At 36.6% G+C, this 24,437-nt stretch overlaps 1 protein-coding gene across 2 annotated transcripts in view; it reads right to left on the reverse strand.

Moving 5' to 3' along the window:
• The window catches only part of LOC148082308 (glucosidase 2 subunit beta-like), a 116,401-nt gene that overhangs the window by 79,509 nt on the left and 12,455 nt on the right, over positions 1-24,437 (reverse strand). For both annotated transcript variants that reach the window (XM_087789470.1, XM_087789469.1), the window contains exons 7-8: positions 21,918-21,987; positions 19,632-19,698 (exon numbers count right to left, since the gene is read on the reverse strand). In XM_087789470.1, the coding sequence (XP_087645596.1) occupies positions 19,632-19,698; positions 21,918-21,987 (137 nt within the window). The remainder of the gene's footprint in view (positions 1-19,631; positions 19,699-21,917; positions 21,988-24,437) is intronic.

Below are 24,437 nucleotides of genomic sequence, written 5' to 3' on the forward strand. Positions count from 1 at the left end.
CTGTGAAATTGAATCTCACGTTCTTAATATTGGTCCATCTTCATTAAACATCCTCCCTACAAACTCCCTACCCAAGACTCAGCTCTTCTTTTTCACACGATCCTCTTAACTGTTCTTCCTCCTCTTATGTTCTGTCATCTTTCGCTACCAAGTCATTTCCCTTAGGTCTCATGGCAGCAATTATGACCAAAGGCAGTACTAACTCCTTTTATTTACCATAGCTTGTTACCGTGCTCTTGCTGGACTGTGGTCCTCTTGGTGGAGTGTTGGAATAATTGCACTGATCCATCAGCTGGGACCCTGGAGACACAATCTGAACGAACCAATTATTTCTGCTATACATAAGATTCCTATTTTGTTCCTATATCACTGGCAATAAAACCATTTTCTGATTATGATTTATTAACTACTCTTACTCTTGTTATCAAGGTTCATTTAAAAAACTATGTTGAGCAAGCAACATTTGAGTTCAGATTGCAAAAGCCACGCCTTCACAGTCCATAGACACATAATTCATGGTTTGAGGTTAGTAACAGGTTCTTAACTGAAATATGCGGTTCCTGTCCAAAGTAAATAAAAGTTCTGGTGTTGGAGAATCAAGAGAGAGCCCAACTCTGTGCGTATCTCTTATTTAACTGTGTGGCAACAAAATACACGATGTAGACAATACTTGCCAAAAAGCAACACAGTAAAGGTTCAGTATTTATTGTGTGACAATGAGTTTACACAGAGGGTGTCTTAAAAGTGGGTTTTGCTGTTCCTGCCCTAACAAATCAACCAAAAAAATCAATTGCAATGATTTATTGGGGTTTTTTTGTATTGGGACTGATATTAGCTTTTCATCCAAAGCTAAGCCGTTTGTTCATATAATAGTTTAACGAGCAGATACTTGTAAACCAGTATAATCACTAATAAAAACACAATGTTTTCTTCCTTGTCAATAAGAAAAATGTCCAGCGTCCTCTTAGATTCTGATTTCCTATCAATTCTATCAGTGGTTTAGGAGCAAAAATATAAACGTGAATAAATGATCATGTGCAACAGAAGGCTGAAAAAAAAAAATTGAAATAGACAAGTACATAGATACACAAAAGAGTTCATAACTTTTAAATATGTTCGATTCTGCTCCCCTACTTTTACATTCTCGCTAGTCGATCTTCCCAGGCGACTCAGCTAAGGAAAGCATCCTATAAATACAACACTAATCAAAATAAATGACTAAAAGCTCTCAGGGCCATCGCAATTTACATCCAGGGAGCTGATGCAATATATTCCACAAATATGAAAAAAGCCACAGTGAAGGAAAGACCAGGAGAAAATTCTTACAGTATAACTAATGAAATGTCTCAAGGGCTTTCATGATATGGCAAAATGAATCTCACTTACAATCTTTTTCTGTTATAAAAAACACCATTTTTACCTTGACCACATGTTGTGCCTTATCATGAAATAATTGATATGTGCAACAAACTGCAAAAACAGAAAGCAAGCCTAAATTCTCAGTCTAGATGTATGCTTAGTCTATTTGAAAAGAAGCTGCTGGACAAATGTAACACTCACATTTCAGCTGTGCCGAGGTCCTGTTCTAGGGTTAATGGGGATATTATGTATGCAGCCTTTATGACTGATGACATTCAGAGGCCCAAGGTTTAATGGAACTAGTTTGGACCGTCTGCGGAGCTCAAAGAAGGGCCTTTGGACAGTAATGCTAATGCAACGTTTAAAAAGACCGACATTGAGGAAATCTAAACAGACTTTCATCTCACAAATGAAGGTTTGTGGTTGATAGAGACAAACAATAGCATAAATCAAAGATTATATTGAGTATGTTTAAATATGTGCTGTTTTTAGAAGATGATGATTGGCCTAACTTCATCAGAATAAATAATTCCTGGAAAGAAGTTTGACAATCACATGTCCAAGTATGAATAATAGTGTTATGACACCCCATCAAAGTATCCGCGGAAGCACATATGAATATAATATAAATGTATGTATTTTGACTGTTTAGTCAAAACAATGCTGAATATAGTTTGGAATCCTACAAAGATAGGTGAGGCAGAAAAAAATATATCAAATATTTATAGACCCGTTGGACACGTGACACATCTTTTCTGACCCAACAAACACCGGGCTGAATTAAACTGCCTTCCTTGTAAACATTCAATCATGCCTGTGAGACAGAAAGTCTACTCTGTGAGAGGTAACAGTGACAGGAACAAAATAGATCGTTGGTGACGCTGCAATGAAGAAAGCGCCACATTTTTAAGGCCTTAGGCTGGCCAGCTGCGTGAAACTTCTCTCACATCTACTCTTCCCTGACTTCCCCCTCCCATCGTCTTTCTGCCCCCCTTTCCCACTCGGCAGCGCTGTTCAAACAGAGGACAAAGATGCCCTGAGTGGTTTTCTTTTTCTGATCCCACACATGGCTTCTGGCACTTTCCTCTTCTGTATCTGCGGCTCACAGCGGGGATGGTGACGGAGTGAGTCATGGCTCTTCTAACAAATAAACGTCTTTAGATTAATTTGAACCAAATAGGTTTTCTGAGAGGACGTTTTTAAGTCAATCACAAGAGGTTATTTATCATGCCTTTTACTTACGTTTTCTAATCACTGCTGCTCAACTCGAGTATGTCGTTCTGAATAGCTTTCCTCTTCAAGCACCAACTTGATCATAATTGTGTCTGTTTAGTCTGCTTGAAAAAGCCAGTTATTTCCAAACTCCAACTAAAAATGAAAGATTGCATTTCAATACCATGCTGAATATTGAGCAGCATAATCTCATTCATCCGATGCATGACCTATTTTTAAACAGTATTCTTCTTTGTTTTCCAGGCACTCATTCCAGCAAAACAAATGACAAACTCCGACCAAAACTCCTGAAATAAAGACATACTGTACTTGCTGATACATGATACAACAGATGAAAACTCAATTATTAAGAATCTAAATTGGATTCAAGAGAAGATTCAGTACAAGGCAGACCTGGGAATATACGATAATTTGATTAGGTCAAATTTTAAACTTGAATATGTTGAAATGTTTTTATACAAACTAAAGAAAACAAGTTAGCTGTATTGCAATATTATAATGGGATATAAAGAATGACTTTAAGAGTGGTTCACATTTACATTACAACACGATGCACTTTCAAACCTATGTGTCTTAATAATAATGTAATAATGATAATAATATGGTTTTATCCCCTACAAACCAAACCCACAGACTAGTCCTCTCGCTTTAAATACCTTAACTGGATAAAATACACCTGTCTCAAAATGTTACCAGAATAAAATAACACATAATTAAATCATGATTTGCCACACTATCAGGGAATGTACTGTACATTCCAAAATATTTGATATCATCTGACTTAGCCATGTTTTCTTGTAAATTAATTACACTGAGATTCTTCAGAAGGCTTAGAATTACAAAAAAAAAAAAATTGGCCTTTTTCTCTGAGAACATTTTTATTAATGCTGTAACATTGACCTTAGCTGCCTTAACATTAATTGGACTCAAAGCCATCTGCAATATTCAATACTCAGCATCAGTATTTTCATTGCTCACCTGAGAGCACCTGGCCTCTCTTCCACACCAAACCCCATTCATAGGTTTGTTCCCTTAGTTCTTCATGAACTCTACCTACCCCCCACGAGAACGCACACCCGACTTCAAATGTTAAACCCAAAGCTGGTCTGAGCTTTGACTAAGCAACACTACTGTATGCATGGTGAAAGTGTTTTGATTCCATGGCCCTTATCAATGCCCCCATCTGCTGTATATCTTCCCACAAGTCTGTTCAGTTACTATTAATGTTCCAAGATCCCTGAGGCAACAAGAGTGTCAGTGGCAGAGTCTGATTAAAATTAGCCTCGAGATGGATAATATTTACTCACTCAAGGCAAAGTAGCAGAATTTGTATTCTGCCATCAGGGTGGATAAACTAAAAGGAAAGTAAAAATGTCTTATAATATGAAAAAAAAAAAACCTTTACTTTCAAAGTGCAATCTGTTGCATTTGTTTGCTCACTTTTACCAACTTTATAAGCAAAGTTGAATAGTACAGACCTGTTTAAAGTCATCTCCTGTCTGGCAACAGCTGCACTGAAATATTATTCATCTTTTAAAAAAATACATCTAATAAAAATCCTTCAACAGTCAAGCTTCATTTTCTTTAGTCTTTTTGGTAACCAAATCCACACGCTGCTCTGTCAACATGCTAGTCCAGGTTGCTATGTAATGTTACTACTTGAATTTCTTGCAATTGCATCATAATATCTGATTAACTCACCATTTAAAATAATTGAAGATATTGGATCCTACATATTCAAGTATAAAAAGTGAAGATTTAAAGCTAACAAATATTAAAACGCTTACAAACTTCTTTGCTAAAAAAAGAAAGAACAACAACTTTCGATTTTCAATCTTCAAAATAAATGCAATAAATATGCAATTCTTTGGAATTTACTGTTTTACTGACACTCAAATTTATAGTTGTGTTTACGGTTGCATTCTTAGTGTAAAAATTGTTTATTCTTCTTATAAAAAAAGATTGCAATATTCCAGCTTTTATGAATACAGCACAATATCCTCTAGTGCTTTCAGGATTTGCATTAGGTTGTTGCATAGAAACAGAAGAGCCAGGTGATAATGCCAGCTTGACATCAAAGTCAGGAGCCAGCAACACATCCAGGAACATATGGCAAATCCAAGCGACTAGGTGAATAAAAGAAGCCAATTAGAATTGTTTAATCCAGAAAAAAAACCTCAACTTTTCTATGCATGTGCTGATGCCTCTTGGACGGGATTCAGCAGCACGGGAAACAGCAGCTTGCATGTCGCTGTCACACTTTCAGGTCATGCCAGTTGGCTTCCTCGATGTGTGACAGTGGTGCCAACCAGACAGAGCGGGAACAAGAAAGTAAAAGAGCAGAAGGGGAGAACATGGCAGCCGAGGAGTACCACTCCTACATCAAACCGCTGTTGTCACAACAGAGCCGTCCTGGCTTACAGTGACACTATTCAGCTGCTCGTCAGCATCAGCGAGGCATTGCGGGGAGCTGCAGGAAGTCAACCAAGCGCCGCTGTTTAAATAACAATGTGGAGAAGGGCAACGGCATACAGCCACCGCCGCAGTCAATTCACTAGTGCGTGTTGTCAAGTCATTTTAAGCAGCATGAAGAGGCAGTGTTTTGTCATTACTCCCTGAAATTGAATGTCGCTGAGGCAAATGAAGTGTGCTATGAAATAAAAGAAGGGCGATTATTGGAGCTCCTGAAATATGGTATGTATTATTGTAAGAGCGGAGCTGAAAGAAACTAGCGGTTATCATTTCCCAGGCTGAAACCACTGGTTCAGCATCACTGTTCCCTCACAGAGACATTATCGGAGTGGATGCAATTGTTTGTGTTGGTTCATTTGTAAACGGATTCCCAAAAAAAAAAAAGGATAATATTTCAATTTAACTTTCTGTATATTTAGTCATTTCAACTGTATCTATGAATATAATTTCTCGTTCTCTTATTGCTTGTTTTTGGAGCTGCTGGCCAGGTCCTGTAAAATCACAGTGAAGTCGCTTAAATATATTTTAATGTGATTGTGGTGACCAAAAAAGGAACAGAAGCCAAAGGGGTCAATGACGACATGTTAGTTTTTTAAGTGAGACAATGCAATTGTTTATCATGGTTTTATAAAGTCTGCTGTTATTAGCTCCTTGGCTAAGATGTTTTCTCACCAAATGTTTTAACTTAAATAATGTATTCATTAGAAGGTTTTTAGTCCTTGTTGTATCTTGTTATTTTGGGTTTAAACTTTTCTGAGAGACCATGAAGAACCAAAACAGTTCATAAGTTTTGTTTTCGTACAGTACATCATGATGCCATTGTCCCAGGATGTAGTGCATTGCAAATTTTGAATCACTTCTGATTAGTTTTACCAATTATTAACTGTTCAAAATCAAATTGGACTACACAAGACATTTTACCCAAAATATGTATTTATTTCCTCTCTAGATTCGTGTACTGACCAAATAGTTCTTTCTTTATTAATTTTAATTCAACTTAATTGAAAATAAAGTACCAAGTGACCAATGAAAAGTCAAACTAATTCAAATCTGTTTGAAAAACAGTTTACTTATGTGTTCATAGTGGTAAATGTACTGTATATGCAAGTCAACAAAGTAAATAAACATAATAAAAAAGCCAGCAAGATTTCTTTGAAATATGTCCAGAGCTTGAATCAAAATTGAGAATAACACTTATTATCTTTAGATCTAAATTTATGAGGATCATGGGGGTAATGCTGTATTTACTGGTGAAACATATTGTCATCCATATGTTTTATTTTCTTGGAAAGGAAGACATTCTGTAGTTTCTTCTTAGATAAGGATGATCAACATTTTTGTGGCTGACGGATCTTTTGTCAGTGACGGAAGGAATACAAAATGAGTATAAAAAAAGGGATGTCAGCAAGTCTGAACAAAATGAAAGGCTGTCTCCTCACGGACGTTGGCAGATGCGTGAGGTCCTGTCAGCCATCATCCCATGTTGCTCCTTCTGCTCAACACAGTGAAACTGAGGCAATATGCCCCCATGAAATATTCACCAAAGTTAGCTTTGCTCCAAAAAAAGGATGAGGGGGAAAGTGCTGCGGTAGCAAGGCGGAGACTTCATCAAATGTTCTTGATGTCAGTTTTGCTTAGACCTCTATAAGAGTGCGGCGACATGGAGACCAGTGGGGGTCCATTTAATGCACGGGGAATGTACCACTAACAGCTACAAAATTCAGTTTCAATTCTGCTGAACACAGATTACCACATAAGTACTTTTGCAATGCAAATATCTTCAACCTCTTATTCAGAAATAAGCATTATTGGCCGTCTTTTTAAGTACAAATTGTGAAATGTGAAGACGTTTCAGGATGCTCTTGCAACTGACAACTTGATGAAATGCTTGTCTCATAACTCAGTTTATCCTTTTAACAGATATTTAATAATGAAAACATTTAGGGGCTGAACTTCTAGTGACCAATAATAATTGAGTTTCCCTTGTATAGTCATATAATATACATTTCTTGGTGATGACTGTACATTGGCAGGATGTGGTCATGGCTTGGTTACCAGTGAGACCATATTTTTCTAAACAATCGTCTATTTTCTAAACCCTTCTGACGCAGTTGGACAATGTTTAATCACATTGACCGTGTGTGTCTGTAAGAGACAGATAGTGTGTTCGACTGTGATCATTGCCAGGAAGAACATTATGCAGGAGACATGGCACGCAGTTAAAGCATACTAACAGCATCAACAGTTACTGTGCAGGATTTTGATAGAGGGCAATTAGAGCCCGTCTTTTTGAATCACAGTGAATAGGTCAAAGCTGTCAACAGTTTCACTGTGGAAATTTCCACAGGATGCTAAACCCAACCCCATATTCTGATCATGAATCGTGAATCAAAACCGTATCTTACGAAGCAGAAGATTCAACATTTTGATAATAAAAACATTACATTCCTTAGTGAATGCGATTAAAATATGGCATCAGGATGAAAAACATTTTGTACGTTGCTTTAAGCTTTGTCACTTAACAGACGGAACACAACTAACTCTCATTATAAAAGTATCTAAACTGGTCCTATATGAATGTGTACTTTAGTTTCAGTTTAAGTTGAATCGAAGAGCAACAAACTTTACTGATTCACTCACATATTTGAAATGCTGAAGTATCTCTCCAAGATGCAATAAGTCCCTCATCATGACGTGTTTTGAACTCATTACTTTATAAAGTTCTTACTCGTCTGAAATCTATTTCAATTTTAAGAGAGTATTGTACAAACAGACACATACTGACGAGTACAATAGAGGTCCAAAATCAATTTAAGAGACACTTAAATAAACACATTAGTTGCCCTTTAGCTTCTGATGTTCAGCCTCTAAAAATAAATGATAGTTGAAATTTTAAAATAATGTTTAAATAACCACAACAACAAGTTCATTGAAAGTTCTGTTGAGAATTGCAAGGAAGGAGTTAAGTGTAAAAAAAATAATTAAGGACAAGAATATCAAGTACTTTCCCATTTACATAGAGTGCTCACTCTGGATTGAGGTCGCTGATGGATTAATTTCAAATAATACATTAATGTCGGTTAGGTATGTTCATTTCAAAAGGAATGATTCGGAGAAACACTGCAACTCCATGCACAAACATTTACATAAACGGGAAGGATCTCTCCTCAAGCAGGAGTAATCATTATTCTGAGGAATGTAATGGAGACTTGGTGAGTCAATGTCCAGGGGGAAATATGATTCAATCATATTCCTCTGGTGCAACTCTGGAGATGAAAAAAATAAATCCCCACCCATTTTTAAACCAGTATTTCTTTTTTTTTTTTTACATCTTTCATCGTTGAATCGATTACTTCCTGCAACATGTAAGGTAACAGGCCTTAATTAATTCCTTTGAGCTTGAAAAAAAAACATAATTTGATCCCTGTGGCTATTCAATTTTATTTAATCTTTAGTCCGTTATTAGTTATCCGTGGAGATAGAGATTGCCTTTTTGGATAAACTGAGAATGCAAAAAAACAGGGTTGACACCCTTTCATTAAATATTTAAATTTAAAAAAAAACAAGCACAAAACAAAAATGACACCTATTGTGGATGTTAAGACTACTATTATCATCTCCGAAGTTTCTATTTAGTTTAACATACCCATTTTCAGTCTTTAAAACTACCACTCTTTAAACATTGAAACTCCTGAAATTGTCAGTACTCAAACTTATCAGCTCTTCTTTCATAATTTGCCATCAATGCACCGGGCCTGCGCTCGACTCTATGACTCTATGACTCTTCTGATCTATTCCCAGTACTCTGGATAACTGAGGAGAGACTTCAACGTCTCACTTATTTCAAAACACTAGTTGAAGTGAGAAGATAATGTGAATGTATAATTAAAAGGTTAATATGGAAACTATGTAATTTGGAAGCATTTTCATCAAAAAGTTGCAAAGTCAAGAGCCGCATGTGGAGTTTTGTCACAAAAGTCATGACTGTTTGAAATGAAAATGGTACGATATTTTTAAAAGTGTTTTATATGAAAATGTTATCTGGTATGGTCATTTTACCTTAGCTTTAAGCCAAAGGTGTTTTTTAAACAAATTAAAGTCATCTTCTTTCTTGTTCTGCATCAGAAGAGCATCGACCCACAGCCAGACCAACAATAGCCAAAACGCCACAGCAACCATTTATCCACCATAATCCATGCTGAGAATATACATTCGTATAAGCCAAAGTTTTGTCATGTCTCAGAAACAGTGACAGTATTGCTACATAAATAATAGGGTGATTAATTGATTATAATTGTTAATCTCAGGATTTGTTTTTCTCTTTGGAGCTAAACTAAAGCTAAATAATGGAATATAACATTGGAGTATCCATTATCACAGACCCAATTTTTCTGTGATAATTGCTCCATATTTTAACGACATCAATTGTAAAAAGATTAGGAGAACACTTTCATGCAGCCACAGATAGAAAAAGTAAACTGCCTGGTCAATTTTATCTGAACCACAATGTTTTTGTCCATGGAAATTACCTGCTTCTTATCAACATAGGGGGTTATTTGGCACCGGCTTAGGAAGGGGACTCAATCAGTGCTGCCCAGTGATATGCCTCACTTCTCATCCTCTCCCTCTCTTTTATCTAGAACAGCGGAAATGAAAGGATAGTATCTCGTAACATCCATCTTGAGACTGTGGGATGGAGGATGCTTTCTTTTTCAAATTGGCTATCAAAAGAGAAAATTACATTTTAAAAATGTTAATTTATGGAGAGGAAATAAAGGAATACAAACTTTCTGTCAGGCTGTATAAAGTCAATTTCACAAGGATTGGTAAACGTGATATATTTTAAAAGGTGATGAAGTCAATTTAGAAACATGAATTATTAAAGCAGGAAGTAACTGTGAAAAACCTCATATTCCAGTGAATTATTTCTGGAAACATTTTTCAAGGCAAGGTGAGGACAAAAGCTTTACCAAGGGAAAGAAAATATGGGTTACATGTCTTTGTTACTTACTGACAATAAAAATTCCGGTGTAAAAGAATATGTAAGAGTATAAAGCAAAGCATAAAAATCTTGACCCTGTAGCCATTTATGTATTCTTAATTTGTTAAATGAGATGTAATTCAGTCAAGCAGGTTGAGCACTCCATGTAATTTATTCTTCCAATAAAGCAAGAACACATGTCAATCTTCCCGTCTTCTGCTCTGAAATAATATTAAATACTATTATCACGACTTGTGCAACCTTTTATGAAAACCAGCAAGTGAGCAGCACTATTGGTCAAGGTTGAAACAGTTTTCTTTTACAAGGTCAGAAACTTGGGTGTGAGATACATAAATATTCCTGGCATATGTAATTTTTATTAATTTAATTTTTCAAAAAAATGTTAAAAGATCTAATCAAATAACTAGTCACTAAGTTGTTGATTTAAGTGTGTCTTATACAGATCTTGGACTTAAATTGTATGGTCAGTATATCTTTGTTTGTACAAAACTCTCTTTTTATTGAAATATTTACAGTAGAAAAAATCTGTTTAAGCCCCGCCCACTCAAATCATTTATGGAGATGAAATCTTGTTTACCATAACCACTATGCTTTGATTGGTCAAACATTGAGGTTTATCACAGCTCATCATCTGGCTCACATAAGCTCTATTTCGCTGAGATTTCAGACGGGGCGAACTTTATAGAGTAATAAGTTCAAAACATGTTCATGATGAGGGAATTACTGCATCATGGAGAGTTCAACATTTGAAATGTGTGGGTGAGTCAGAAAAATCGTTTTTTACATTATTTTTTAAAATCCAAGTTTCAACAGAAGATGGAACTCATTAAACTTTCATAACAACGATAATCATTTACTTAGATTGATAGTACTGGAACTGGATTATGACATATTTTTTAAAATAATGTAACTTAATTTCAAATTAAAGAGGTCTTTGCTTATTGCAGAGTATTTATAATAGATTAATTGTGTGCAAGCTGTTTTACACAATATACAATAGATTTTAAGTGACACTGCATATACAGTACATACAGTATATTGAACACATACTTCCCCAAGATCGAACATTGGGGGATTTCTTCTCTATCTATCTATCCATCATCCATCTATACATCTATCCATCATCCATCTATCCATCCATCATCAATCTATCCATCTATCCATCTATCCATCCATCATCCATCCATCCTTCTATCCTTCTATCCTTCTATCCTTCTATCCTTCTATCCATCTTTCCATCCATCATCCATCATCCATCATCCATCTATCCATCTAAGGTGACATAACTTGTATTTGAAATAGCGTTTCTGCCTCCCCTTAGGGGTCGAAATAGTTGAATGGCTTTGTCGTACATTAAAATGTTGCAAGTTTTTCACGTCTGCGTTTGTTAACGAAACAAGATACAGGCTTTTGTTTTATTACTTTACAAAGTATCTCCGTCAGTATAAGGAAAAAACACTGTCTCAGACCAACTTCTGTAAGGCAGTTTGATGTTCACTTGACAGTCCGAGACAGGCGCACAGACAAGGTTACATAGTGAAGAAAACTGCATGAGTCATGATTGTTTGGAATGAAAATAAACATTACATCAGATATAAAAAGCAAGATTACCTTATTTAGGTAGCCTGTTTTTTTTAACTTAATTTTAAATATTTCTATTCATGCAGCTCTTCCCAAGGATATCTCATGTCTGCCAGAAAGTGTTTTAAGTGCATCAAGGTGCAAGGATATTTTAAATAGTTTTGAACTGCGTTGACCAATTTAAATCAAACATTTGACAAGGATAAGCAGAAGGAAAGTAAGGCAGAAGTCAAGAGGTCAGACTCGGGTGATGTAAATCCCAACAGTTAGAATAAACAAGTTCTAACCACGATTCATCAAGCTAGCAGCAGTGGCGGAGCAGACCCTGCAAAGATATCGCCACAGACAGAGTGAGGGGCATGATATCTGGTAGACACAGCTTGTTCTAGACACACGCTTCTACAAATACCACTTACATCCACCGGGCAAGAAAATATTGCTTTGTGCAAAACATATCACTCTGCAAATGTGTGGAAACAGCAAAAACATTCAAATGGAGCGATGATTACCAAGACCACGCATAAACGAAAGCAGTTCCACTCCCACGCAACATTAAGGAACAAGCACCATACGAATATGTGTACTGCATGCACAAATGCCAGGAGAAGACAGCACAATTGTTATCCAGCTGCTAGATTCCTAAGAATGAAATAACTGTGGGCTGAATTAGTCTAACTGTTATGATTAACAATGGCTTAGATTTCAATTAACTCCAAATGCACTTACTGTATGGGTCTTTCAATTTTTCATTATTGTTTTACGATGTAGGGGTGAGATGCCATCAGTTTGATGTCGCTTTTTAAATATTAAGCTGCTATTGAGTGGGTGCAAGCCCTAAAATGTAAATACTGCAAAACTCCTGCAGAACAGTTAACATGTAGTGGATTACGTAGTGATAGCCCTTATCAAGCCATCACTAATACAACATACAAGTATAACAGCGTGTCGTCTGTATTATGGTGGTAAGTTTTAGATTAATCATGCAGTGTGGTTCCTTTAGATTAGTTTAACCAAAAAAGTTAAACCTTTTTTTTTGGAGAAGGTGCTGGTGTAAGATCTTTACCACATGTGGTGTTTTTTTTCGAAAGACACATGCTAGCATGTAAAAAATGGGGTAAAACTAATCCAATTTGATCAAAAAAACTCATTTTAAAGCCCAGTACATAGGTTGCAAAGATGTTTATTCCTGTATCAAGTAAGACCGGAGTTATCAAATCAAGTCTAGTGTTGTTTTAAGGTGTCAATGTCAATTCTGACAATTTAAAATGACGGAAAATGTTTCAGCTTGACTAATTTGAAACTGCAGACATAAATGTTCATTTCATTGACCTTTAAAATTTGAGCGCATTTTGTGTTTCAGGAAATAAAAGAAGACAGGCACATGGATCGATACAGCAATCACATTAGTCTATATTTTGCTCAGTAACCAAACCCAGGGAACATTTTATGAAGGCCATTGGGTCGGCTTATCACGGAGCTAAATGCCAATGTAATTATTAGTGTCTGGAGATAGTGAGAAGGGAAGCACATCCTGCGGCATTAGACCATATTTAATTAATAAATGTCACTTTGTTCAGGAATAGGGGGAAGAGTATGAGACATGGAGAAAGTGGCACAGAGGCCTCAGTCAAAGAACAGCACAAAAGATTTAGACAAATTACACAATAACCCTGAAGACTTGGTATACTCATAAAACATGGTTAAACTATGATTTATTCATAATCAGAACCATTTTATTACGTTAAGAAACAGGATTTTGCAACAGGGAGACATAAAGGAGACACCAAAAAAGGTGTCAGAGTCAACACAATTTGCGACAGTTCTACTTTAATTTTCTACCGATATCTCTTGATAAACATGATCTTGTTCTTCCCAAAACTCTACCCAATTTGTTTGACCTTTTCACTTAGAAAGAGTTCTTTCCCAGGACAGACCAATACAGAGACCTCATGACTAAGAACCATAAGATATAATTGAGGTTAAGACCTGCTTTATAAACTGGACACTACATTTCACCCTTTTCAGAAAAAGAGATTAAGAGGAGCTGATTCTCATCATTGCCACTGGAGGTGGCCCCAAGAGAGCAGATCCAAGCTTTTAGGCTGAGCCAAACCGGAGCTCATCTACGGACTCTTTCCCCGGGCCTGGTCCAATAAAAGAGTTTCTTTGACTTGGTACTTTATTCTGAGTACTTCTCCACCATGTTAGGGTTAAAATCTGATATTTTTATCAACTATAAAACACAAAACCCATCCAGCTTAGGATGTTAAGTCTTTTCACCAGCGGGAATTTGATGTTCCACATATTAATGAATACTGTATGAAAGACTGTTCATTAGTTAACAAGGTTAGTTAAGGCTTTATTAGCGCACCAATGTTGGCACTTACTGACCAGCTCAGTCATATCTAACTATGGCAGTAATTTGTGGACATTTCTTAAAGCTCTGCAGTTCAACATTATTGACGACAGATAACAGGCATTTGCCGTTTAATTTAAAACCTCCCTTGGATCAATAGCGCGAACAATTTTATAAGGGAGGTCGGGGAGACACTCCAAAAATCAATTTCCCTTAAATCATTGTGATACAAAATGTGTTATTAGCGAACCTTGGAGGCTGCACCACGAAAGTTAACCCAAAAGAAATCCTATGTTGTGTTTACAACACTGGTTATAAAAGTTTTTGATTCTGATTCTCAATCTATCACAGCTGCTATTGTCAGATAAATAACAAAATACACAATGATTTTTATTGTCCACACAACAAAGCACAGTTGAATTAATTAATTTCTACTTCCTGGTCAACAACACTATAACAACCCTGTCGAACATTGAACCTGCTAGTAAACCCATCAAAGTTAAATAAACATTACAATCTCTTTTTTTTAATGGTCGTGCTGCCTTTAAGGGACTGTGCTGTAATTAAATACATTAATTTTGAATGAATTACTTACAGCCAGTAGTGCTTTATTGTTTTTAATCTGATAAATCTATTTTTTATCTCTTTTGTGTCTGTTTCCTAGTTTTCTTTTTGTAAAATCAATTAGTTGTGTTGGCCTTCTTGTGCCTGCTGGGCTGAAAATGGTCCATCAGACCCTGAGGTGGACATTGTTCGGTCTTCTGAATCAACACTTTTTTGTTTTTTTTATTTTATCACTCACAGCACTTTATATAGACCTTATGTTCAATATTATTTTCTAATGATTTAGAAAAAAATACAACAATAATCCACCACTGCTGGTGAAATTAAAGAAACCCTAGTTTCAAATGCAACAGAGGGTAAATAACTAGAACTGCATCTGTTCACATATGTTAGGAACCAAAGAAATTACTTTATGGAGACACATTTTCTCATGTATTAATCTGTATCAATCTAGAATTTAAATTTTAAAAAAATCAGTTGAGGACTATACTCAACTATTTCACATGAAATAAAAGATATAAATTAATTAAGATTCTAATGTATTCATGTCTCATTTTTAACCCATTGACAGTACTACAGTATAAGAATTATAAAACATACACACATCCGTGCACACACGAAGAAATACAGTTTCCTAGAGGATTTGGAGAGATTCAGAGAGCAGCAGAGAGTTGGGTAAGGTTGAAAAAACCATATGGGAAATCAACATGAAGAATAAGTGGAAAACCATAGAAACAATACTTATAACACTATTTTATCCCAACTCCCTTGAAGCTCAGTTCTGCTAGATTTTGGCTTTAATACTCCATCAACGAGGATACTGTTAATCGAAAAGAAGAACAAGAACAATCTACAAAATACAAGGAGGTATTTCATAACTGTGGAAAACAATTAAAAAACAGTATGATGAATTGAAAATAATTATACCACATCTGCCTGGTATACTTGAGGTAATTATGGTGTTCCTCCACTGACTTTGACCTCCCACTGTTTCCATCACTTGTCCTGACTGCCTGACATCCAATCTTAGTCTAACAGGAGCATGTAGCCTGAAAAAAACTGCAGGAGTCTTCATCATGTCATAAAAGAAAATGACACTGGACGGTGTTCTCAATATACCACACGCTACTAAACTAAGCTCAGTCTGTCATTTCATATTATATTTTTGAAAAATGAGAGGCAAAACATGACAGATGCCATGGGAGATGACAAATTACACTGTGGCTATTTAAACTCGTATCCAAGGATTCAACCAAGAGGCAAAGATGGGGTTAAAAATAAATATAGCCGCTGATTATTTCTGTCAACAGGAATTTTAACCATTTACTTGTTGTCACTGTATCCATGATCACTAACAGATAATACAAGCTATTGAGGATAATGTGCCGTTTGCAAAGAGCAGCTCAAAACAGCCCAAAGAAATCATAAAACATTTAACATTTGTTTAAGCCCCAAATGCCAGAAAAAAAAGTAACATCTGTAACAACTGCAAAATCACATATATAATACTGTTGTTTTTAATCTCCAAAGGAGATGAAGTGCAGTGTTGCACTAGTAAAAAAAAAAAAAAGAAGAAGAAGAAAAGACAATCATATAAATGACAAAGTCTGACCTTATCTACTTACCCTTCTTCACCTAAAACCTGCCTTAATGTGTTTGTGGAATTGTATGTGTGCATGACATATATTAAATACTCTATTTGCATCAAAAATGATTAAATACAGAACATGTCTTTGAGGGTTGACTAAACAAGTATGTTTGTGTTGTGCGAGATCTTGTCATTCAGGATTCAAACGTGGCTTTACTTCAGACCCTTGTGAATTGAATTAAAGATACCATGAAACCTCAAGTATAGTTCAAAAAGTCACTTGGAATTGAGTCGGACTTCAAATGCACTAGATTTAGATAGGGTAACAGAACTTTCCTATCTTTGTCTAGTAAAAGAGCGCGACCAAAATGTGAGCCAAAAACGGTTAATACATACGACTTCTGACATATTAGTGGAAAAGCTTTGTCCTACTCTTTTAATATGCAGTTCAAAAGGTCATGGCTGATCAAATCTAAAATCCTGAATAGCAAACTTGCACCTCAGGTGAGATCATCAACCTCTAAAAAGATATCAGGTGCCACGAAAAGCCATTTACAATTATTGAATGCCTGAAATGTATCAGAGTATAAAGCTTCAAAACATCTTGGTGCCAAAAACATTCTCCCGAGTAAACATCCTAAAGCGTCATGGCACAAAAACAATCCCTGCATTAAAAAAAAGCATGAAAAAAAGCATTGGTGAGATGAGTACTTCTGAAATGAAGCATTTTTGAGAAAGCAGAGGCAGAGCCCACGTCAACACAAAGAGATTATTTGACCTGTAAATGTGACTCTCCGGTTTCCTTATCTGTTTATACTTTTTTAAGAAGGCTGCTGCCCCCTTTTGGAAGATAGAGAGATAACATTTACAAAAGATAACCCTCTGCCTTTAATACTGATTAAAGTGTGTCTATATATTAAAAACTCGAAGTACATTATCTTGAATCGGAGTATGGAATGTATTCTTCACAAGAGTGCACTACTGCAAGACTGTCAGTTAATCTCTTCAACATACTCTTCTTCAGGAGGATGATGCTTGGCACTGACATGCTGAGAATAGCTCAATTATTTCTGCCCTCTTGAAACACAACAACACAATATGAATGCAAATATGCCAGAAGCCCTGTGAGGTGAGATTTCACTGCTGGCTCTGGCTAAATGTCAAGCAGATGGTGTGAAGTATTGGGCTTCGTGGGTAACCTTGGTGTGTTGTGACAAGTGAAGGCACGATACACGCACGAGCGTGGCAGTCTCCGATGGCTCAATCTTTGTCTTTTATACGCTCCACTAAATAGTGAAATATTAAAATTCAATTCCGATCTGGTTGTTGACAGTTCAACCTTATTTAAAGTCCAATGGCCAAATCAGTGCATTGGCGTTTGCGGGAAATTATTTGTGTCAAACCTTTTAACATGTAGGTTATAATGTGTGACCAAAAAACATATTTACTTAAAGAGTTGAGAAGAAAAATTAACAATTAGCATAGCAGCAAAGCAATTTCAATAGCTTCCATTGAGCAAAAAAATGGTCAAGCATTGTCAAATGCAGAGGAAATCGTACTACTTGGGAAATGCCCCCAGTAGATGATTCAAGAATGCACATTGGAATAATTGATTTTCCTGTTTTAGTGTCAAGTGTTTTTGGTTTTTGTTTTTGCTTGCCCCACAGGTCAGATGCAAAGAACTGAAAACCTTTTCCTCCTAGATAGGATTTTGCTAGATATCATTTTGCCAATAGTTGATGAGTTATATCTTAACACTTTTCTACTCTTAATAAAAATCTATGGATTGAGGGCGCCTACATTTATATTTACATTTCCTACATTAGCGCAGTCCAATCAATACACCAGTGCATACATAAAGTAAGAGAAACATTACAAGAAAACTGTCACGAGTCTAATCCTGTTGAGTTCTTCTGAAATATCCTCATATTTTTTTAATAAGATAGAGTCACACTACATTGGCACAGGTCAATATATTCACTGCTTTAGGTCTTACAGTTGGTGCTATTCAGACTATGTAGCAATGCTTTTGAAAGCTTATTGAAAACCAAAATGTCTTCCATAGAGTTTAGAAAACCAAAAGGCAAGTTGTTTTTCATGTGTGCTACTTCCCTTTTGATATGAATCAAAGGGGATGGGGGGGACTATATTCTGCAATCACTCTCAGTTTCTGGTAGAGTGAGTTTGGGCTTTGAAGGAGGAGAGTGAGAAGTAGATGGATGAGTGGAATTCACCTCTGCACAATAACCATTGCTGGAGCGAAAGGCAATTTCCTTTAGTGGCACATAGCTACAGTCAGAGCATGGTCACACTGCTTTGTCCTCAAGAGATTTATTTAAGGCTCGAGCCGATGCAAAAATGCAATACTATGAGATTATTGTTTGATATTTCATTCAATGATAAGAAAAGTCCATCTGAAATGGTAATAATTGAATTGCTGGGATCTGTTTTTCCTTAATCAACTATAGTCTTACTTCAACTGTATAGTGTCTCGAGATAACTTTGTTATGATAAGACCCTTTAAATAAAATTGAATTGAATAACCATGAGTGTTGCAAAAGAATATTGCAAAAGTCTAAAATAAAGATTATCAAAAGTTGTTGTGTGTGTAAAATCATTTATTTTGAAGCAATCAAACACAAATACCAAAATACTTAAAAAAATTAAACCCAGTTTCCTTGTCAAGTGTGACCACATAAGCGTTGGAGTCAAGATGATTGCTTCGTAGTACTCCATCTAGTGATTACCAACAAGAACCGGTACCCTGAACTGCTATTTGGTTCGGATGCAGAAGCTCAAGGAGTTTAGTTTCTTTGAACCCTGGATCCATTCCAGTCATTCCACTTGATATACTAAACAGTGTGTTGATGTGAGTTAACCTACACCATCGCTACGTCTCATCCTCCCACAACAACTCAGGGTTCGTCCTGGCCAGAAAGATGTCATCCAATGTCCCCAATGCCAATTCAGAAATTTGGAATCGGGAAATCAAAAGCTAATCACCACTGTCCGACGAGAGAAAAGATCCACATTGTAATTTTGGGCAGACTGAACTCTGTGGATAGAAGTTCCCTTACCATGTGCTTGCCGACCCACCCCACCCACGCCTGGGGCCCAGTGACACATGTCCAGGTAAGGACAAGAGTTTTTAGATTTCTTTATGAATGTTTTTTTTTTGGTCCCAACTACTGGAGGATTACAGCCTAGACAACTTAGCTACTCAGGTCTTTGGGACACTCACAGTCTGCAATAATGGTAAGTTACATTTCAAAAAGGAGAATCTGTTGAATTGTTTACACTTGAACAATAAATTCCTTTTAGGTGGAGTTCCCTAACAGACACAAAACGTTACATTCATGGAAGTAAGTTTAAGTTGTAAAATACCTCTTTATAATGTATTCACCACCTTACAGAAAACAGTTGGATTAACAGTGGGCAAACCTCAAGTAATGATAATTAGGTCGGCAATTACATACCTCTGCTTTGGAATGTCGATTCCCTTCATTCTGCTTGAGAGCCATATCACTTCTTTCTCCTCCTTCACTGAGAGATGGGGCGGGCAGACAGTTAGTGTAATTGACAGCATTAGGAAACACAGTTTTCTGATACAAGAAGGTATTGGTTGTTTTAAGTCTTTATTGGCAGCCATAGTCAGCCATTTCCCTGCTAAAAGCATACAATGAAATCTAAACGTTATGTTATGCTCCCCTTCAGAAGGAGAGTTAAAGGATTCAAACTTTACAATGATTGTGCAGCAATGGGTTGCAACCATTCTTTTGGGGAACTTATTCAAAGCAATCTTTTTTTAAAGAGAAAAAAGCATTGAACAGTAAACAGTAGAATCCACCAATCTGCTATCAGGAACACCTTGTGAGAGCAAGCCAGGCACTGGCACGGATTACAGACAGTTGGTCGATGGGTTGAGAAAGGTGCAACGCACGCCTTCAGCTTTTTAAAAGGACAGTAGGGGCATAAGGACAGGCAAATTTAGTCAGAGAGGCAGAAGGATAAATAGCAGAACCTGTTCCCAGGCCTTTGGGAGGCTCCATCATGGTTCATTTCCTGAAGCAGTTGGTGGATTCTATTTTTAGGCAGGCGCGCTGGTAGCAGTTAATCCTGCACTGGGCTGCCAACTGTCTGCCAGGTGGCACATGTGTCACAATTGTGTGCTGCAGTGGAACTTAAGGGCTAAAATGACAGTGAAGAATTCTGTAATCCACAAAGGAAAAATGAGTGTGTGCGAGGACCATTTTTAGAAACTCTTGATATAACAAAGAAAAAAATGTATTCAACATACATTTTGGCTCTCTGAATCAGTGTGTACCGTTTCAGTGTAAAACTCTGTTCAGGCAGTTCTCCTGTGCATCACAAAAGGCTTTCATTTTCCTTCAAGTGAATGTAATATCTCAGGGAGAGTTTCAGTATTGTGTGATAATATTTCGAAAATCATTCATTTATTTATAATAGAATAAAAACTATATAAGCTCATCCTGGAAATCAATAGCATATGTTCAAAATTGTGGCATACGTGTAATGTACATGTATAGTATGTATTGTTTTAAAAAAATGGGTAACAGGTTTTTTTTAAGAGATAACAAGCTATTCAGTTAGATATTGCTACACAAAATCTTACTTTAGTAGATGAGAAAGAACATGTAATTTAAACTATATCATAATATATTCAGGAGCAGAAGCATCAGATACAGATACAATTTTTTATGAAATACTTTTTTTTTTGTTTTACAGAAACACGTTTAATAATATGTATGCCTGCAACTGCCGTCAAAACATCATCGACACCCAATTAATCACATAAAGAGCCAAGTTCCTTATTTGTATACGAAATACATTAAGCTATACTCCAAATGACACGCTTTTCAAACTTCAGATACATAATTTAGAAATCTTGTAAATTCCCACCTATAAATGCATCCCATTGCCATTGCAACAGAAGGCCCACTTTGGGGCCCACTGGGCTAAAGCAAAGACTCTTTAAAGGACAGATATTGACATATTAGTTTGGCTATGTGTTTAACCATTGGCTGTGTCCAGACATAGACTCAGAATGATTTGAGTACAGAGACAGGTTTTAAAGAGATGTAGGGTTAAATTATAATACTGATGAAGATGGAGGAATGCAAAGAAAAAGCCATGCTTACTTTTAGTTACATCAAAATCACTAACTAAATGGCATTCTTGTCACAGCTGTGAGTTTCAAGTCCTAATATTACATCCTGCCTGAGAGAATGTGTTGGCTAAGCTTAAACAGTATTGATTTTTCTTCTGCAAGGCGTCTCTTGAGAAGGTAAGAAACATGCTGGTTGGAATTACGTGAAGAAAATGAGCGGGGTTGACTTGTCGGACATCAGGACGTTTTTTTTTTCTCGTAAATTGACACTTGATTTACATACTTAGTCATTCTTATTAACAGAGACTGGTAATCAGGCTTACCCGGCGAAGCCCAGTGGGCTGTCACACATTTGGGCCGATTTAATCAGCTTCATTTACTAAAGCACTCAATTAATTTACAGTGTGCAGGTCCAATGAAATCACTTAATGCTCCATTTTGACAGGCAGCCCTTAAAACAAAGGAATCGTATCCCATTGGTTAATTTCGTAACTGAAAGTGTGCAGAAAACGAGATCCAACATCCGTATATAACTTTTCCTCATCAGATGAGCAAATCCAGAATTGTTTTGGATCACTTTATAGATGGTTAACATGGTATCAAATTAGAAAATCTCATCAAACCTGCGCTTTACCTGTTTTCATTTTTCTTCTGTATCGTCAAATTGCCCGTCTGATTGTTGTTCTCTTTTGTCGCCGGGTGACCTATAATCAAAAAACATATTTGTGGCATTAAGAATAAACATTACTCTGCTAATACTATTGGCAATTCAACCACACACATCAACACAGAACTAAAATAAAAAAGGTTAGAGTTTAGAAGTATCCGTCAGTCATGCGGCGTCACAACATTTGGTTTTCCGGATGGGCAAAAAAAACATAAATCAGAGTCCAGAATGCAATCAGAAGCCCTTGTGCTGCAGCCGCTTCTATGACAGTGATGCCACTTTACCCCCTTCATATTCACCGAGTGGATGAAAAGAGACGCTGACTTCATCACCCATTCACTCGCTTCTTCCAAACAACAAGTGACTCTAAATGATTCAGTTTAAGAATTGCATTAATTGGAGTGGGAGGAAGAGGAAGTTCTCCGCTGTTAGGTTCCAAGCATATTCCACATCATCATCATCAGGATGTGGAATGGGGAAGAAAAAGATCAAGCTGATAGGCATGCGAAGTCTAAGCGAAAATTATTTTTCATTATTACACATTCACACATCCACACTTATTACATATCCACTGTAATTACCTCTCCATAGAAAACGGGCAAGTTTCAGTGTTCAACATTTAACATTTGCGAAGGGCTGGGAAGCCGGGAAAAACAAGATGAAAATAAATAAATGTCTTTTAAATCCTGTTTTAGGAGTAACAAATTAAAATATTTGATTGAAAGCCCAAATGTATATCAAGAGATCCATATTTACCAACTTCAGTTTTAATAGTAGTATTTATTTTAGTTTTCCATACACTTGCTGATAACATATCACCAAGCTGAGTACATTAAATACAACAACCGTTTTCATTCTTTATTACTTCCATCTTCATTTATCTCAGCTCTGCTGGGACAATATGCCACAATCCACTATTGATCTACCACAACTGAGTAGGCATGGGCAAGAGTGAGCCTAGAGAATTCCAAAAAGCCATTACTACTGGTGCACTGCCATCAAATAAGATTTTAAAAGCCCTTGAAATGAGCATAATTAAACATCTGACTAGTCAAAATGTATTTTAATGTTTTGTTTCAAAAGGGTCACAGGTAGTAAATTGATTTTAAAAACTAGCCATAAATGGAAAGAATACTTTTTCACTTAAAGTACTCTGGTGGAATATTTGTTCCAAAAAAAACACGTTCCTGCTGTTCCTTACCCTAACTGCCAATGACTCCCCACCAGACTAAGAGCAATGGCCTCATCCCTCTCTTTACTGCAGAGCAGTGGCTGTAAAAAAAATGGTCATAAGGAGAATAGATGGGGATGACCAAAAAGGGGCCAAAAAAGCACAAGAAGGGTGGAGAGATTGCTAAAAGGTAAGAAAAAGAGCAAGAAGGAATGTGGAAAATGAGTAAAAAGGGAAAAAGAATGGGCAGAAAAAGAGGTTCAAGGCATTGGATCTCTAGGTCGGTGGCACATATAGGGGGCTACGTTTACTAATGGACCCCATCATTCATCCACCCATGTTGCCCTGGTGATAGTAGTGTGTGCTCGTAAAATAAGAGCTTCACAAAGCGAGCAGAGAAAATGGAGCATATCAGCAGGAGACTGCAGATCTATCCACACACTCTTCCTTTTGTTAACCAGCACTCTGTACTGCAAGGCGGTCGAAATATACATTTTGTTCTCTTTCTTGACACAATGGAATATTTACATGGAGAAAATGGCTGCTTTCAATAGGGAAATGTTTGAAGCCAAGTGAATAGTCAGCAGGTATTACACAACATGAACAAGATACTGTAAGTACAAAAGTGCAAAAATAGAGGGGTTGACCTACTTACACATTTGAAATCCAAAAGACGATTACCAGAAGAAAACGTGGTGGTATAACATTGAGATATTATATAGAAATCGTAAATCATAAGAAACAATTCAAAAAAATCTATAAAAAATCCATTTAGTTTGTTTGGCAATAAAGAAGATGTGGGTGTAGTCTTAAAGCTAAGTAGGCTAGACGTTAGAAGTTACTTCTACCAGTGAGTAAAACGTCTTGAACTAGTTGTCGAATGTTGTTTGGAATCCCGATTGAAAACAAAAGCGAAGACTGAATCAATAAAAAAAATCTCACCTGCACATGTGAGTCCCTTTAACAGCATTTCATTTACGGTGGTCAATTTTGTTGGGTGTGGAAGTCCACCTGCAAAGTCTGGAGCTATTCCAGATTATGGAATATCTTGAGGAACTGCATTGTCTGCACAGTGTATTGCTCAGAAGGTGCCCTTGAACGCCTTTAGAGACAGTTAATCCGATGGCCTTGAGGTCACTGAAGTTGGGTCAACCTGAAGCTTACTGAATCAGACATCTCAAAGAGGTGTTGATAGTAGATATTTGCTAAAGACGCCACTAGTATATCCTGTACACACACATGCACCCTCACTCATACCAGGAACTAGATCCTTCATGCCCATCACTGATAAAAATGATAGTCTGATAGGCTTAAAG

This window comes from Callionymus lyra, chromosome 4 (genome assembly GCF_982586985.1).
Source record: "Callionymus lyra chromosome 4, fCalLyr1.hap1.1, whole genome shotgun sequence".
Classification (NCBI taxonomy): Eukaryota; Metazoa; Chordata; class Actinopteri; order Syngnathiformes; family Callionymidae; genus Callionymus; species Callionymus lyra.